The following is a 12773-nucleotide window of genomic DNA, read 5'->3' on the forward strand; positions in this document are numbered from 1 at the left end:
ATTTTATTAATATTAGTGAATTTTCTCGTTTTTGTGTCGTAAATTAAATTTCGCATATTGTGTGATTGTTAATTATTTCATTTTGTATATATTTGTTAATAGTGATGTGGATATTATGTGGCTGGGCTATGGCTAGGCTATTGCTGGGCTATTGCTGGGCTATTTCTATTGTGGATGGTCTAAGCACAAAATGCTCAATGAGTAAAAAATTTGACAAACAAAATATTATTCATTAACCCCCCCCCCCCCCCCCCCCCCAGTCTGTAATAAACTGAGCTTGTTTCTCAAGAAAAATGATGCTAGACTATATGGATCCATAAGTTTCACAGGCCTTCATCAATGCAGAAAACATCTTTTGTATAAGAAAATTAGTTCAGAACAGATAAGTTGAGCTTCAACTTAAGGTTTCATCACCAAGTTAAAAACTTTTACCACCACTATCAAAGCTTCGACTCATTACTGACAGACAATTATTACACCATTCTCTGGGTTGAGACCATGGATGGAGCCCAAACTGGTTTGGATCCATGACGCAGGCGGATCACCCACGGCCCGGCTGTTGAGATGAAACAGCATTCGATTCCCAGGTGATGAGCTACAATGTAACTTGTTAGGACACAGAGAAACATGGTAATGTCATATGAGTTCTGTGGAAGTCGAATATGTTTTGCAAGGAACATCAAAATGGAAGATCAAGAAACAGCGTTTGTGCTATGAAGTTGTGCGCTCTGTATATTGCCTAGCCCATTCTGCTCATCGCCTGGAGCCTGATTCAAATTACCTTTCCTCTTTTTAGTTTCCGGGTTTTCTAAAGAATCTCCAGTTACCAACATTTCCTCTCCTGGTTTCAAAATATGGTTCTGCGCAGAGATCGCACTTGATTCTGTGTTCTGATGGGAAGGCGTGCCATCAGCACCAGTAGATGGTCTGTGATTAAAGCTCCAGCGTGTATTATCAAACCATTTGCGAACCTTCACAAGAGACATTCAGTTTAAATACAACAAAGATCCATAATAAAAACATAAACCAGCTTAAACTAGAAACCTATACAGGACACAAAAACACGAACACACCTGTCGAAAATCAAGCCCTAGTTCTTTTGCCAGATTTTCTTTCGTAGCTCTGTCAGGGTATTGGTTCTCATTAAAGGCTGCAAGTAATCTCTGTACCAACACAAATCCATCATTGAAAAATAACCATCAGAAATCCCTAAAACTAAAAGAAACAAACGGCTAAATAGTGTTGCCATAATTGACTCTGCAGGTATGTTTTATTATCAAAGATACCACATATAATTGACATACAACATTTAGCACTGCTGAAACAAGTGACAGGTAAAAGGGGCGGGAACTTACCATAATACGAGATTTTGTTAACATATTAAGTGAAACAAAAATACAAGTGATAGCAATATTAATGAAGTCATGTTAACAGAATTACCTCATAACATGGAAAAAATACAAATGCTGTGAGTTCTACTAATACTTTCTACATTTATAATTGGTCGCATACCATAACATTGATTTGGAACAAGCTATATTTATTAGGGAATGCAACTAACATATTTAATACAAGAAAAAACCTATGGGTGGTGAATGGAAGAATTTCAGTTACAAACTTACAAAGACCCAAATTGAGAATTGGAACGAACTTAAATACAAAATACACACAGGGATGGAAAAGAGAGAGTAATTAATATTTGCGAAAAGCAAGATATTACACTCGTGTTTCAACAACTTAAAGTGAGAGTTCGTAGATTTAAAAGTAATTTAGAATGAAAGAAAATGAATGTCTAGGGATATATATTTCTGTAGAATTTTACGTTATGAGTTTTTAACTAAATATTGTGAAATATGAGTACTAAATTACCCTATAATTGGTCAAAGCTAAGTGTGTCCCACTGCCCGCCTGGCAGTTGGCCCTCCCTCTAGGTTCATCCATGGCTGGAACAATTCACCATATGCAATTAGGTGATTGATTACATCACACCTACCCTAGAGGGGGGGAAATGTTCGAAAAACAGATTACGGAAAAATGACAAATGTTATAATCAGATGGACTGCGACATTAGTAATGCTTATAGAAGCACACGCGTATTCAATAACTACCTTTGTGGTAGATTCTCCAAGCCGCCGTTTCTGAGTTGATTTTTTAGCACTTGCACTAGCAGAAGCAGCTTTGGCTGATGACTCAGTTGTGCGTCCATCAGAATGATTTCTCCGGGTTCTTTTAGGAATATGCTTCTTCTCTATTTGGTTTTCATCCACTTTGTGTGTATTACTCGGTGTAACAGGAGTTTCATCAAAAAATTTCAACCCGTCACGATCAGCCTTCGTTCTCTTCCTAATGGTATCATCAAAATCCTCATCGCTTGAATCAGAAGCAGAATCTCCATATGTTTCCTTTGAGAATTAAATCATCATTTTCCACGAAAGGTAGCCGAGAAATAAAGAAAGTGTCAGACAAGTAATAAATTAGAATACCATAAATAAGTTAACAATGAGAATCATTAAACAAAAAAAAACAAATCTAAAGAAAGACATTGTTAGTCAATATGAAGCTGATTACGATCAAGTAATGCAAATATATTTCTTTCTAGCTAAAAATGAGAAACCCACAAAATTTCTCCACAATTAACTTCAACCTACCATTTAACTCTTGATGACTTTTACGTAGTACTAAGGTAAAATAGCACTTAGTGAGTCAAATTGGCAAGCAAGGTTACTACATCTATTTTTCATAATGAAAAATAAACTACTTTACCACTCCAAAAAGTCCACTCAAGAGTAGGACAAATTTTCGTTACCTAAGTATTAATTTAAAGAGACGCATAGGACAAAACAAAATTAGGAAAAGAATTGTGTCTGGGAAAAGAAGATATGGAAGCCATTTCTTCCATGTGGGGAATGAAAGAAAATTAGGTGTTTTTAGGTGCTTTATTAAACCCGATCAGATGACATATAACCTCAGCCAGCTAAATTGTAATAGTGAAATACTATTTGACCCAAATTAAAACCATAGCCAAATGACCCACCTCTAGCATTAACCACTCTCTTCTCCTTCTAGCAATTCCTTATGCACACTCTAAAAATCCGAAAATAGAACTTGATGTATTCGGTCAACCTAAACTGAAATAAAGCCTGGTGAAGAACAGAGTTGGAAATAGGCTTCCTCCATTCAGGATGAATTCCTTTTTTTTCTATTAAACCTTCTGCACTTCCATCTTCCAATTTATCCATATTGTTTACTTAATTTAATTATGACAACATCTAACTCTTTTTCATCTTCACCATAATACAATCATTAATCAAGTGCAGCCTTCTCCATCAACATAACAAGTAATGAAACAAAAATCCTGAGAATTTTACCATTGATGTAAAGCATAAACAGGATAGATATAAAATAACGGATGCAATGAGTTGAGAAGCATTGACAAACAGTTAATGACTTAAGGCGCCAGCCTTTTCCATTATCTTGAGAAGTAAAGTCAGTATTGTTCTTAAACCTCATATAGCAAGATTTACTTAATTTCCCTCTTGACAAATACAACCAAGATATTGTACTTTCTCGCAGCTAAACACGACAAAAATATCTAACATACCATTTAACAGAACTCGATACTCAGAAGTTACAATTTGTCAGGTACTGAATTAGATTCTACAGAAATAAAATTAAAGTACAAAAGAAAAACTCCTTCCGTCCCCTAAAAATAAAGACTTTGGGGACGGCACGGGTTTTAATGCGAAATTGGTAAAATAGGAGAGAGAAAAAGAAAAGTAGTTGAAGTAATTTTAGTGGATAGTGGTACCCACATCATTTGTAGGGTAATGTGTGGTGAAAAAGATTACAAATATAGAAGCGGACTAATTTTGGTGGACGGACCAAAATGACAAAAGGGGACTACCTTTGGGTGGGAGTACTAATAAACACGTTGGATAACCAAATCGTAGTTTTTCTTCTCCCCTTGTGCATTTGATCAGAAAGCAGAAACTAAAAGAAATAGCATGTTCCCTGGTGCAGGTGCAAATAGCAGCATCATACTAAGATTTTTAAAACTGTCAAATGAATATCCTTCCCAAAAGTAACATGATTTACCTTTCATCTTCTTTTTCTGAATATTCTCTAAATGTTCAGACTCATGTTGGTTAGCATGATCATTAAATGTAACTAGAATGACAACTAAGTTAAGTCCTAAGTTTCGCATTGTAAAAACACATGTGAAGAACTCTTTGGGGAAACTCTACCAAGCAATAACAAATGCTCGGAACCAGTGAAAATGGATGCAGATGCAAGCAACCTTGGATACAACTTAATTAAATGACCCACTGTAAAGCATGAACAGCTAAAGCAGTGCAAGAGTCATGCAAAACATATAAGTGAAGAAATAAGAAACTGACATCATTTAATTTTTTGTAGTCCAGCCTTTCTACATGTCTCTTTCTGGACAGAGGTTCTGCACTAGCCTCCGCAAGGTATGACAGCTCATCTTTTAGTGATTGCCTCTTTTTCCTACCCACGGTGGAAATTTCTTCACTAAAGCCTTGTGACTTTTGTTTGTGATCTTCACTAGTGGCAGTCTCATCTTCAATCAGAGCTCCAAGGTCCTCTGAATCAGAGCTAAAATCAGAACTTGAATTATCCTGCTTCACCTGATTATCTTGATTTGGAGCAGAGGGATTGAAATCATCATCTTCTGAATCATCAGAAGGAAGTCCCAGATACTTTTCATTATTATTAGAAGCAGCCAAATCATCAGATGCAGCGAAGGAGCTAGATTCATCTGAACTTGATTCATTTCCTTCAACCTTCTCCGAACTATCAGGCTTATCAGGGTCATATTCCTCATCCTCAGAATCATCTGATGATAACCCAGAACTTTCATCCATTTTCTTGCCTGATGCAGCAGCAGCAGCTTCAGGAAAGATCTTCTGTAAATTGGAGCAATGAATAGTGAGTAACAAATTTTAACGATTAAAGAAAATCATATCTGGTACAGACTAGACCTCCCAACTGTCAATGATAGAAATTTTTTTTTCTTGAACATCCTTAAGCATGTCAATGCAATCAGCTTTACAATCACATCCAGGGCAAAGCCAGCTTTCGTCGCCTGGAGGAACTATTTATGCACATACCAAAAAGTGAAGGGAATAAAAATGAACAACTGGATATGGAAATGATAAGAGAAACAAAATTGACTGAGTGGCGTGATATTACTGTCTGCTTTTAAGAGAGGTGGTTCCAGGCAGAATTGATGGAATCCTCGTTCGCAGGCACCATCACAAAGAATGATATCATTATCAAGGGTCAGATCCTTAGAGCCACATTTTGCACAGAAAATCTGCACTCAGAAGATACAGCATAAGATTCTTATAAGCCCATTTTCATAATAAAGGTTGAAGCCAATTCATGAATAGAGAAATATACCATGAAAAGAAGTATTACTGTTGGCAAAAGTTAAACTAACATTTTCCTTAAGCAACGCACACCTTAGATAGTTCTTTCCTATCATAAATGGAATGGCAAGCATAACACTTCTTAGTGAGAGAGCTAAGTATCAATATATTTTTTGACAGACCAAAAACTGATACATAGCAGCATCCATCCCTACCATAATCAGGTTTTGACAATTTATGTACATGTGGGAATCTGTGTGGAAATGAGTTAAGATCATTCAGGTGGGAGAAACAAGATGAAAAGGGTCAGAAACAAGCACAATTTAACCTCAATTGAAGATCTCAAGCAACAGTACCCTTTTCTTATCCATGCTTTTGTTTGGCTGTAAATGATATGCACGAGAACTATTCCAATCTATCTAGAGTCCTAGATCACAATCACTTCCTATTATTTTACCACCCCCAGACTGAATCCCAAAGCCCGATGCTATTCATACACTTTCTACATAGACAGGTCAAAAAGTTAAATCAGGCACGCTTTAGGAAGGTTTCAAGAAACAGAATAAAGTGGTCTGTGGCATTGGAGCAATATATATCTTGCATGGACAAGATTTCATACTTCAATAGAACTAAGAAATGCAAGCAAGTACTCCTATCAGTTAGTGCAAGTTATATAGAGAAGGACAAAAGTATAGCTACTTCCACCCTACATCTTCACTGTCGATCTCTCCTCGTGCATCAAATAGAGCTTCAGGAAGCTTTCCCATAACAAGTGACTGATCAAGGCTCTGAAACAATGCTCTTATCTTCAATTTGAAATTCAAAATCCGGGATTTAGCCTTCTCAAGCTCCTTTTCTGGCTTTAATTTTTCCAAGCTGCAAATCCAGATAGATAAGAAAAAAAGTTCTGAACCAGAGAAATCGTGTAGAAGTAAAATAAAACTTGACAAGCAAACATAGTCCACCAAAGTTTCAATTAATCTACAAATGTCCCAAAAAATGCTGCTACATACTGCATTTAATGATCAGCAAAGTTTCATTTTAACTATTGAATCATATGATACCATTTGCCATGAAGAGCAAATAACTACTTGTAGTATTTTATCTTAAACTCAATTCCCCACCCATAAAATCCACATAACTTCATCTTATTTTAATACAAATGTCATATATTGTTTGCTGCATAAGGCCACGTCTACACTCAGAAACAGCTTCAACAAAATAGTGCAAAAATTAAAATATACAGACAAATACAACATTTACCTTTGCCCTCTCCAGCCTTCAGCAGAATAAGCATCAATTAAGTTTTGCTCGTAGCTTATCTTGTGCAACAAATATCTTAGATGATTTTTCTTTCTAGAGAACTCACTGACAGTAGTTTTCTGCATATTCTTTGGTTTTCTTCCCCTCTTTTTCTTTTCTATATCAGCACTGCCTTCGTTAACAATTTCAACAGCAACAGGCTCAGGAGCCTTAGGTTTTTCTTGCGATCTTGAACGCAAAAGCAATGAGGTACTTGACGGACCTTCTAAAGCTTTTCTCTTTATTCGTTGCATGGAAGACCCCGTACCATCATTTTCCAGGATAACAGAATCATTATCATTAGTAGCTTCCACCTTCAATGGTACTAGCGCTCCACAGCCAGGTTTAATAAAAGTTGTGCCTGGAGGAATGCCCATGTCTTCAATACAACTGAGCCCATTCTGGGATGTAACCTCTAAATATTCAGAATCTAGACATATCCTCACATTTTCCAATGTTGGTTCTTGTTTGTGTGCATCTTCATTATGGGAAATCTCTCCGTTATTAAGTCCTATTTCCCGAACCTCATGTGATTTTTCTTGTGCTGAAAATGGCGGCTTTTCAACGTGTTGAGCTTCACTCATCTCATTCTTCTCCATTTTTTCACTGACACATCTCTCGTCATCCATTCTACAGTTGTGCGGTGGATCAGATTTTTTATCTTGAGCTACAACTAAATTTTTTGCCTAATTGGGACTTTTTTTGCCTGCTACAACTAAATTTTCCAATTCTTAGCAAGTTGCTTAGAAACTCCTCTACTGGTCGTCCCTATTCACTTCCTCTACAAAAAGTTTTAATCTCAATCTTGACTAGTCGCCAAAAAATGCCGATGCAAACAATTCTTTTCAAGTATTTCTATCCTGACATCACCCGCAGCTAGCAGAAAACCAAAAAACGACTTGAACAATAAAAAAAACTTTTCATGCAACTTCTCACTTCCCTAGTTCCTGAAATTCAAATAGAAAAAAAATACGAACATTACTTTAACTAACACATACAAATGCTTGAAGAATACAAACATATCCAAACAAATTACGCAAAATTAAATAGATTCAGTACACTAACATGCGTATGCGGCCTCGGATCAAGTAAACAAGAAGAGAGCTGAAAGCCTAAGCTAGGGATTTTTCAATCAATTTACTAAGATTTCCGGATTTTTTCCACAAAACGAGCTGGAAAAAAAAATTGATAAAGAAAACGACATAGAAAACGGAAAACAAGAAGAGTAAAGTTAATGGCTCACCCGAAGACGCCTCTCAACGCATACAAAATGTGAAACCCCCTCTATCTCTCTTTCCCTCAATTTAGTGTGTGTATTTGTGTTTGTTTGCGCGCTTTAATCCTCCAAATCAGCTTCCACTCACTGGCAAGTAGGATTCCCTCGCGCAGAGAGAGAGTAATTTTAGAAGGGCAAATTTGGCTTGTCCACGGCGCTAACATGCGCTTGTGAGGCGCACGGAATTCTAGGACAATGGACACCGATGATTCCAGAGTTGCATTGATTCATTTGGGCTTCTGTAGTTGGACTCATATCATTTTGGACCCATTATACATAGTCCATTATTAAGCCCCACTATAGTCCATGAATATTCTTAGGCCCAGTTAAAATTTGTAGCTGTCCGGCTTAGGGCTAGGCCCATGACAAGACCAGGCCCTTTGATTCACATTACCGAATCATGAGAAGCATACTCAAATATTTAATTAAATTGAATTATTTTACGAAGCATATTTTATGGCTACAACAAATTGTCCCATTGTAAATTTATCACTCAAGCATATTTCTCGAGTCGTCTCAAATTTAAAGAAATACTCCTATGTGCTTGTCAATTGGACAATCAAGTAGCAATAGATTGAGTGAATCTCAAATTGGAGTGTTTTTCGCCTAGTTCATTTTATTCATTGATGTAGCGTTTTTTGAAAAATTTTGACAGAATAAAGGGATGAATGGAATATTAGATGACTTGACTTGGTGTCTAGTAAACACGGAAAGTAGCTTGTTAGACCGATTTGAAAAGACATGAAGAGTGCCTCGTACTACTCGGGTATAGCCGAGCTAACGCTGAGGAACCCTTCAAATCCGCTTAGTAGGCCAATTAATCTAGAAAACTAAGTAAATATTACTACTGTCACGTAAACGTGCACACAATTTTAGTATATAGAGTGTAAACATGATGCTTAACAAAATAGATTAATACAGTATTTATGTGTGTGTGTATATAAAAATTTTAGAAGTATATATCAATCTTATTTGTGATGATGATGTCCAAAGGGTTTGAAGTTTCTAGGAAGCTATAGTTGTCCAGAATATAATTTAAAAGCAAGTAAAGATGAACTACTACCATAGTATAGTTGAATAGTTAATAGGCACATCATGATCACTTGATTAAAAAAAATTAACCACTTGAAAAAATGTACTCTAGATTTGAAATTTTCAAAATGTTGAGAAGTCGAGGTCTCCAACAACTATATTTAATTAAATAGTTGCATATGATGCATAAGCTTGAATATTATTTAAATTCATCAAACTAGTTAAAGACCCAATGGGAATAGTGTTGATTATAATAGTAACTTATCTATGCTGCCACTACTGTAACACCAGTCAATAACCAACACCTATAATGATGACTAACATCAAATTTAATACTACTACAAAATTATGTTTTAGTAAAACTAATACAAATAACCCTGTTGGTTGTTGGAAATACCATGACAAAAAAACAATAACCATACTCAAATTTTATTATTTTTTTCAAAATAAATTAAAGTCGAAACCTTTCAACTATGAAGGAAGTTAAGTAATATGTAATATATGGTTTGATTATCAAATTTTTTTATATAAATAGACATCGAGTTTATCTTAAAAAATTGTTTGAATTTACAATAAAATTAGTTGCACAGATGAAAACAAATTAGTCTCATAATATTCTAACCTATAATTTAGTAAGATGAAATCATATGTTAGAGAATTTTTGGATCAAATAAGTGAATTAATAGTTTTTTTTTTATTTGAACCAATTTTGGGTGGATAACAGAAAAACATTCTTGTCGGTATTTGTTGGGGATTGAAAGCGATTACACAGCTTAAAAGTATTTATAACTGATTTAATTTCATGATAAAATTAATTATTTCACATCACACAAACATGCTTTACATGGAAAGGTATGTAATTATTGGTCACTGCGACTTGTGACATAAACAGGAAGCATCACTGAATTTATAACCCCAATAAAGTCTAGTGACTTTACAACCACCATTTATTTTTTATTTTGTTTCATTGTCAATGTTTAAAGTATTTGGATAATCTAAATTGTTTATTCAATCAGTATATTAAACAATATATTTTGAAACAAATCGATAAGTTTAAAAAGATCTAAAAGAACCCACCACGAATTTTGGTCATCCATTGTTTTCAAATGATATTATATTGGAAGTGTATTATATTAAGGACTTTTACTATAGGAATTAAGAAGTAAATCATAGCATGATTACCATTGTTTAAAAAATAAACAAGATTGTAATATACAAAAATTATTGTTTTGTTGTACATATTAAAAATATTCATATAATATATATGTATTAGTTCGAATTATGTTCGTATTTTCAATTTTTTTTAGTATCACCATACATATATTTTATTTTCTATCTTGTTAATTTTGAAGGGTATGATCTCAAATTATATGTGTTCAGATCTCTAATATTGTTTTGAACCATTCATTTATGTCAGTTCGCAATAATTTGAAGAAAAAATAAATAAATAAAACCTTTTTATTTACCGACAATGATGTCAGCAAACAATGATCATGCACAATCATCGGTAACCGACGATGTGTTCAAAATATGAAGAGCCCGGAGCCCCACACGACCGATTAACATTGGACAAAATGATGTCGATATCCATCAGTCATTATTATCGATAAAGAACTAATTATCAAAAATATTTTTAACGAGAAGTGGCGGATGTCAACTCATTATCGGTAAAGCAAATTATCGACAGAAATTTTTTTCAATAAATCATGATTTTTTGTAAGTTGTATATATACATGGAAGGGCATTAGGCCATTAGATGATATTTGTATGGCGAAATTAACTACACTTGACACCGCATGAATCTTTTCAAAAGGAAAAGGAATACGGTTGGTTAAAGATGCAGAAAATTTGTAGACAAACTAAACTTTTAATCCTGTATATATATATATTTACCAAAAATTGACAATATAGTGAAAATTTTGTGTCACTTCTTTAGGCTTAAAGAATCTCACAAAAGTGTACTACTATAATAATAGAGGCGACAAAGGTGAAGTGAGAGTGAAAATTCGTAGCAAGAAAGTGAAAATATTTCCTTTTTGACTGTAAAAATGTCCCCTTTACGGCTTTACCGCAAGCCATTGTTTTAGGACCAAAAGCAAGAGTATGACTTACCGACGTTACCATTTAGTCTTGCCAGAAATAAGCTAGAAATTACTATGACAAACGTGCCTAATTTAACAAAAAAATTATGTTCTGTAGAGGAATTTACCAAGAGCTTTCGTCTATCTTGTTTCCCCCTTTAATTTTTTAAAGCAAATATAGAAATAATTTGGGGTTGTGTTAGTGTGCTAACTAATTTACATTAATAACTAATAACTTTCAATTCTGTGTATTAAAATTATCAACACAGAGACATAATTATATCAATACAACATGTAAATTTAAATATCAACACAAAAATATAAGTTTATCAACATAAGAAGGTTGATTAATTTATGTCATTTGTGTTGATATTTTTAATTACAAAATTGATATTAGTTATTATTTATTACTTTAACTTAGTTAGTATTTGATCACACACCTACTACTATATGCGTATACAGTATACACACACGTACAGAAACATGCATAGTATAGAATATTAGATCATATATAAGTATATACTAGCAATATGTTCACATAATGCTACCATTTATCCACTAAAAATACATCCATCAATATACACTAACCATTTTCTTATAAAGTGTGTTGATCTAATGTTGTATATTACTTATGTTTCATGAACGAAATAAGCATTAATTAGGATGTCTACTATAAACCACGCATATGTGATCTCTAGCTACTTGACCTTGAAATGGTGATACATCTGTATCCAACAAATTTATGATACAATCATAGAATGCCAAATCAAATGAATTCTTATTAATTAAGGCTGTTAATTAGCTGGAAAAAGAAAGTTCTCAAATTCTTGGAGATTTAAGATGCATAGGCTTCGTGTTCTTGCTACCACCATTCAACATATACGTTTGCTTAGAGTTTCTCATATATGTTAGAGAAGAGTGCTATATTATATATCAAGTGGTCATGTCCGCTCAATCCGTCGAATCCAAATGGCATTATTGTCTAAATCAATCGAACCTTTTGCTCTGTCGTTGGACATACATTATGCTTGTTTGATTTGAGAATGATATTTTGATTTATTTTTAGGACGAATTCTCTTGTTTTCACATTATTTTTTCCATTAAAATTTTCCTGTTAGGGTTTTAATGAAGCTCAACTTTAATTAAATGTACAGTTTATGCTTTACAAGTTCTACACTTTTTTTTCAATTCAAATAAAGGTTCAAATCAGTAAACTAAGCAAATGATGGGATACAAACAAAATTAAGTCTAAAAACAACCAACAAGTCAACAACACCTATTCAACTAGCACTGCATGAATACCAATCAAACAACATCAACGAGGCAAAATGAGACAACCAACGAGAGATCAAGTAAATATACATGAGTCCACATGATGCAAAAACGTCATTTTACCTCATAACCTCCGGAACTCACATCATTTGTTCATTCTTTGGTGTCACTCAAGTCATATGTTAAAGCACCGACTTTTGACCCACGAACGAAGATCCCTAAACCTAAAAGTTTTAGGATTGTTCGTTTTCTTTGTTTTACTACCTCTTTCATCGTTCTATTTTAAAACTAACATCATCAAATCCATTCAAAGCGTAACTATTTTGCCAAAAGACTCAAAAATGATAGACGTCACATTTTATATAATAATCGATTTCAAACAATAATACAATAAACCAAAAAAATCCTTGCGAATGT

The 12773-nt window shown here is 34.2% G+C and overlaps 1 protein-coding gene across 1 annotated transcript; it reads right to left on the reverse strand.

Moving 5' to 3' along the window:
• Positions 1-338: 338 nt before the first annotated feature.
• LOC121758439 (pathogenesis-related homeodomain protein-like) lies at positions 339-8137 on the reverse strand. The gene is made up of 9 exons (XM_042153838.1): positions 7939-8137; positions 6657-7642; positions 6104-6269; positions 5215-5338; positions 5004-5116; positions 4398-4928; positions 2109-2402; positions 1074-1163; positions 339-971 (listed from the first exon to the last, which is right to left on the reverse strand). Exons 2-9 carry the CDS (start codon positions 7322-7324, stop codon positions 693-695), a joined length of 2265 nt encoding a protein of 754 aa, XP_042009772.1. The 5' UTR covers positions 7325-7642; positions 7939-8137; the 3' UTR covers positions 339-692.
• Between the last annotated feature and the right edge of the window lie 4636 nt (positions 8138-12773).

The sequence above is a fragment of the Salvia splendens genome, chromosome 12, assembly GCF_004379255.2.
Source record: "Salvia splendens isolate huo1 chromosome 12, SspV2, whole genome shotgun sequence".
Taxonomy (NCBI): Eukaryota; Viridiplantae; Streptophyta; class Magnoliopsida; order Lamiales; family Lamiaceae; genus Salvia; species Salvia splendens.

Excerpts from the sequence above, each read along its gene's own strand:
- LOC121758439 (XM_042153838.1), bottom strand. The coding sequence starts at position 7,324 with ATGGATGACGAGAGATGTGTCAGTGAAAAAATGGAGAAGAATGAGATG. Across the intron at positions 5,339-6,103 it reads GAGAGATCGACAGTGAAGAT|ATTTTCTGTGCAAAATGTGG; the intron begins GTAGGGTGGAAG and ends TTCTGAGTGCAG. Across the intron at positions 4,929-5,003 it reads CTATCATTGACAGTTGGGAG|AAGATCTTTCCTGAAGCTGC; the intron begins GTCTAGTCTGTA and ends TCCAATTTACAG.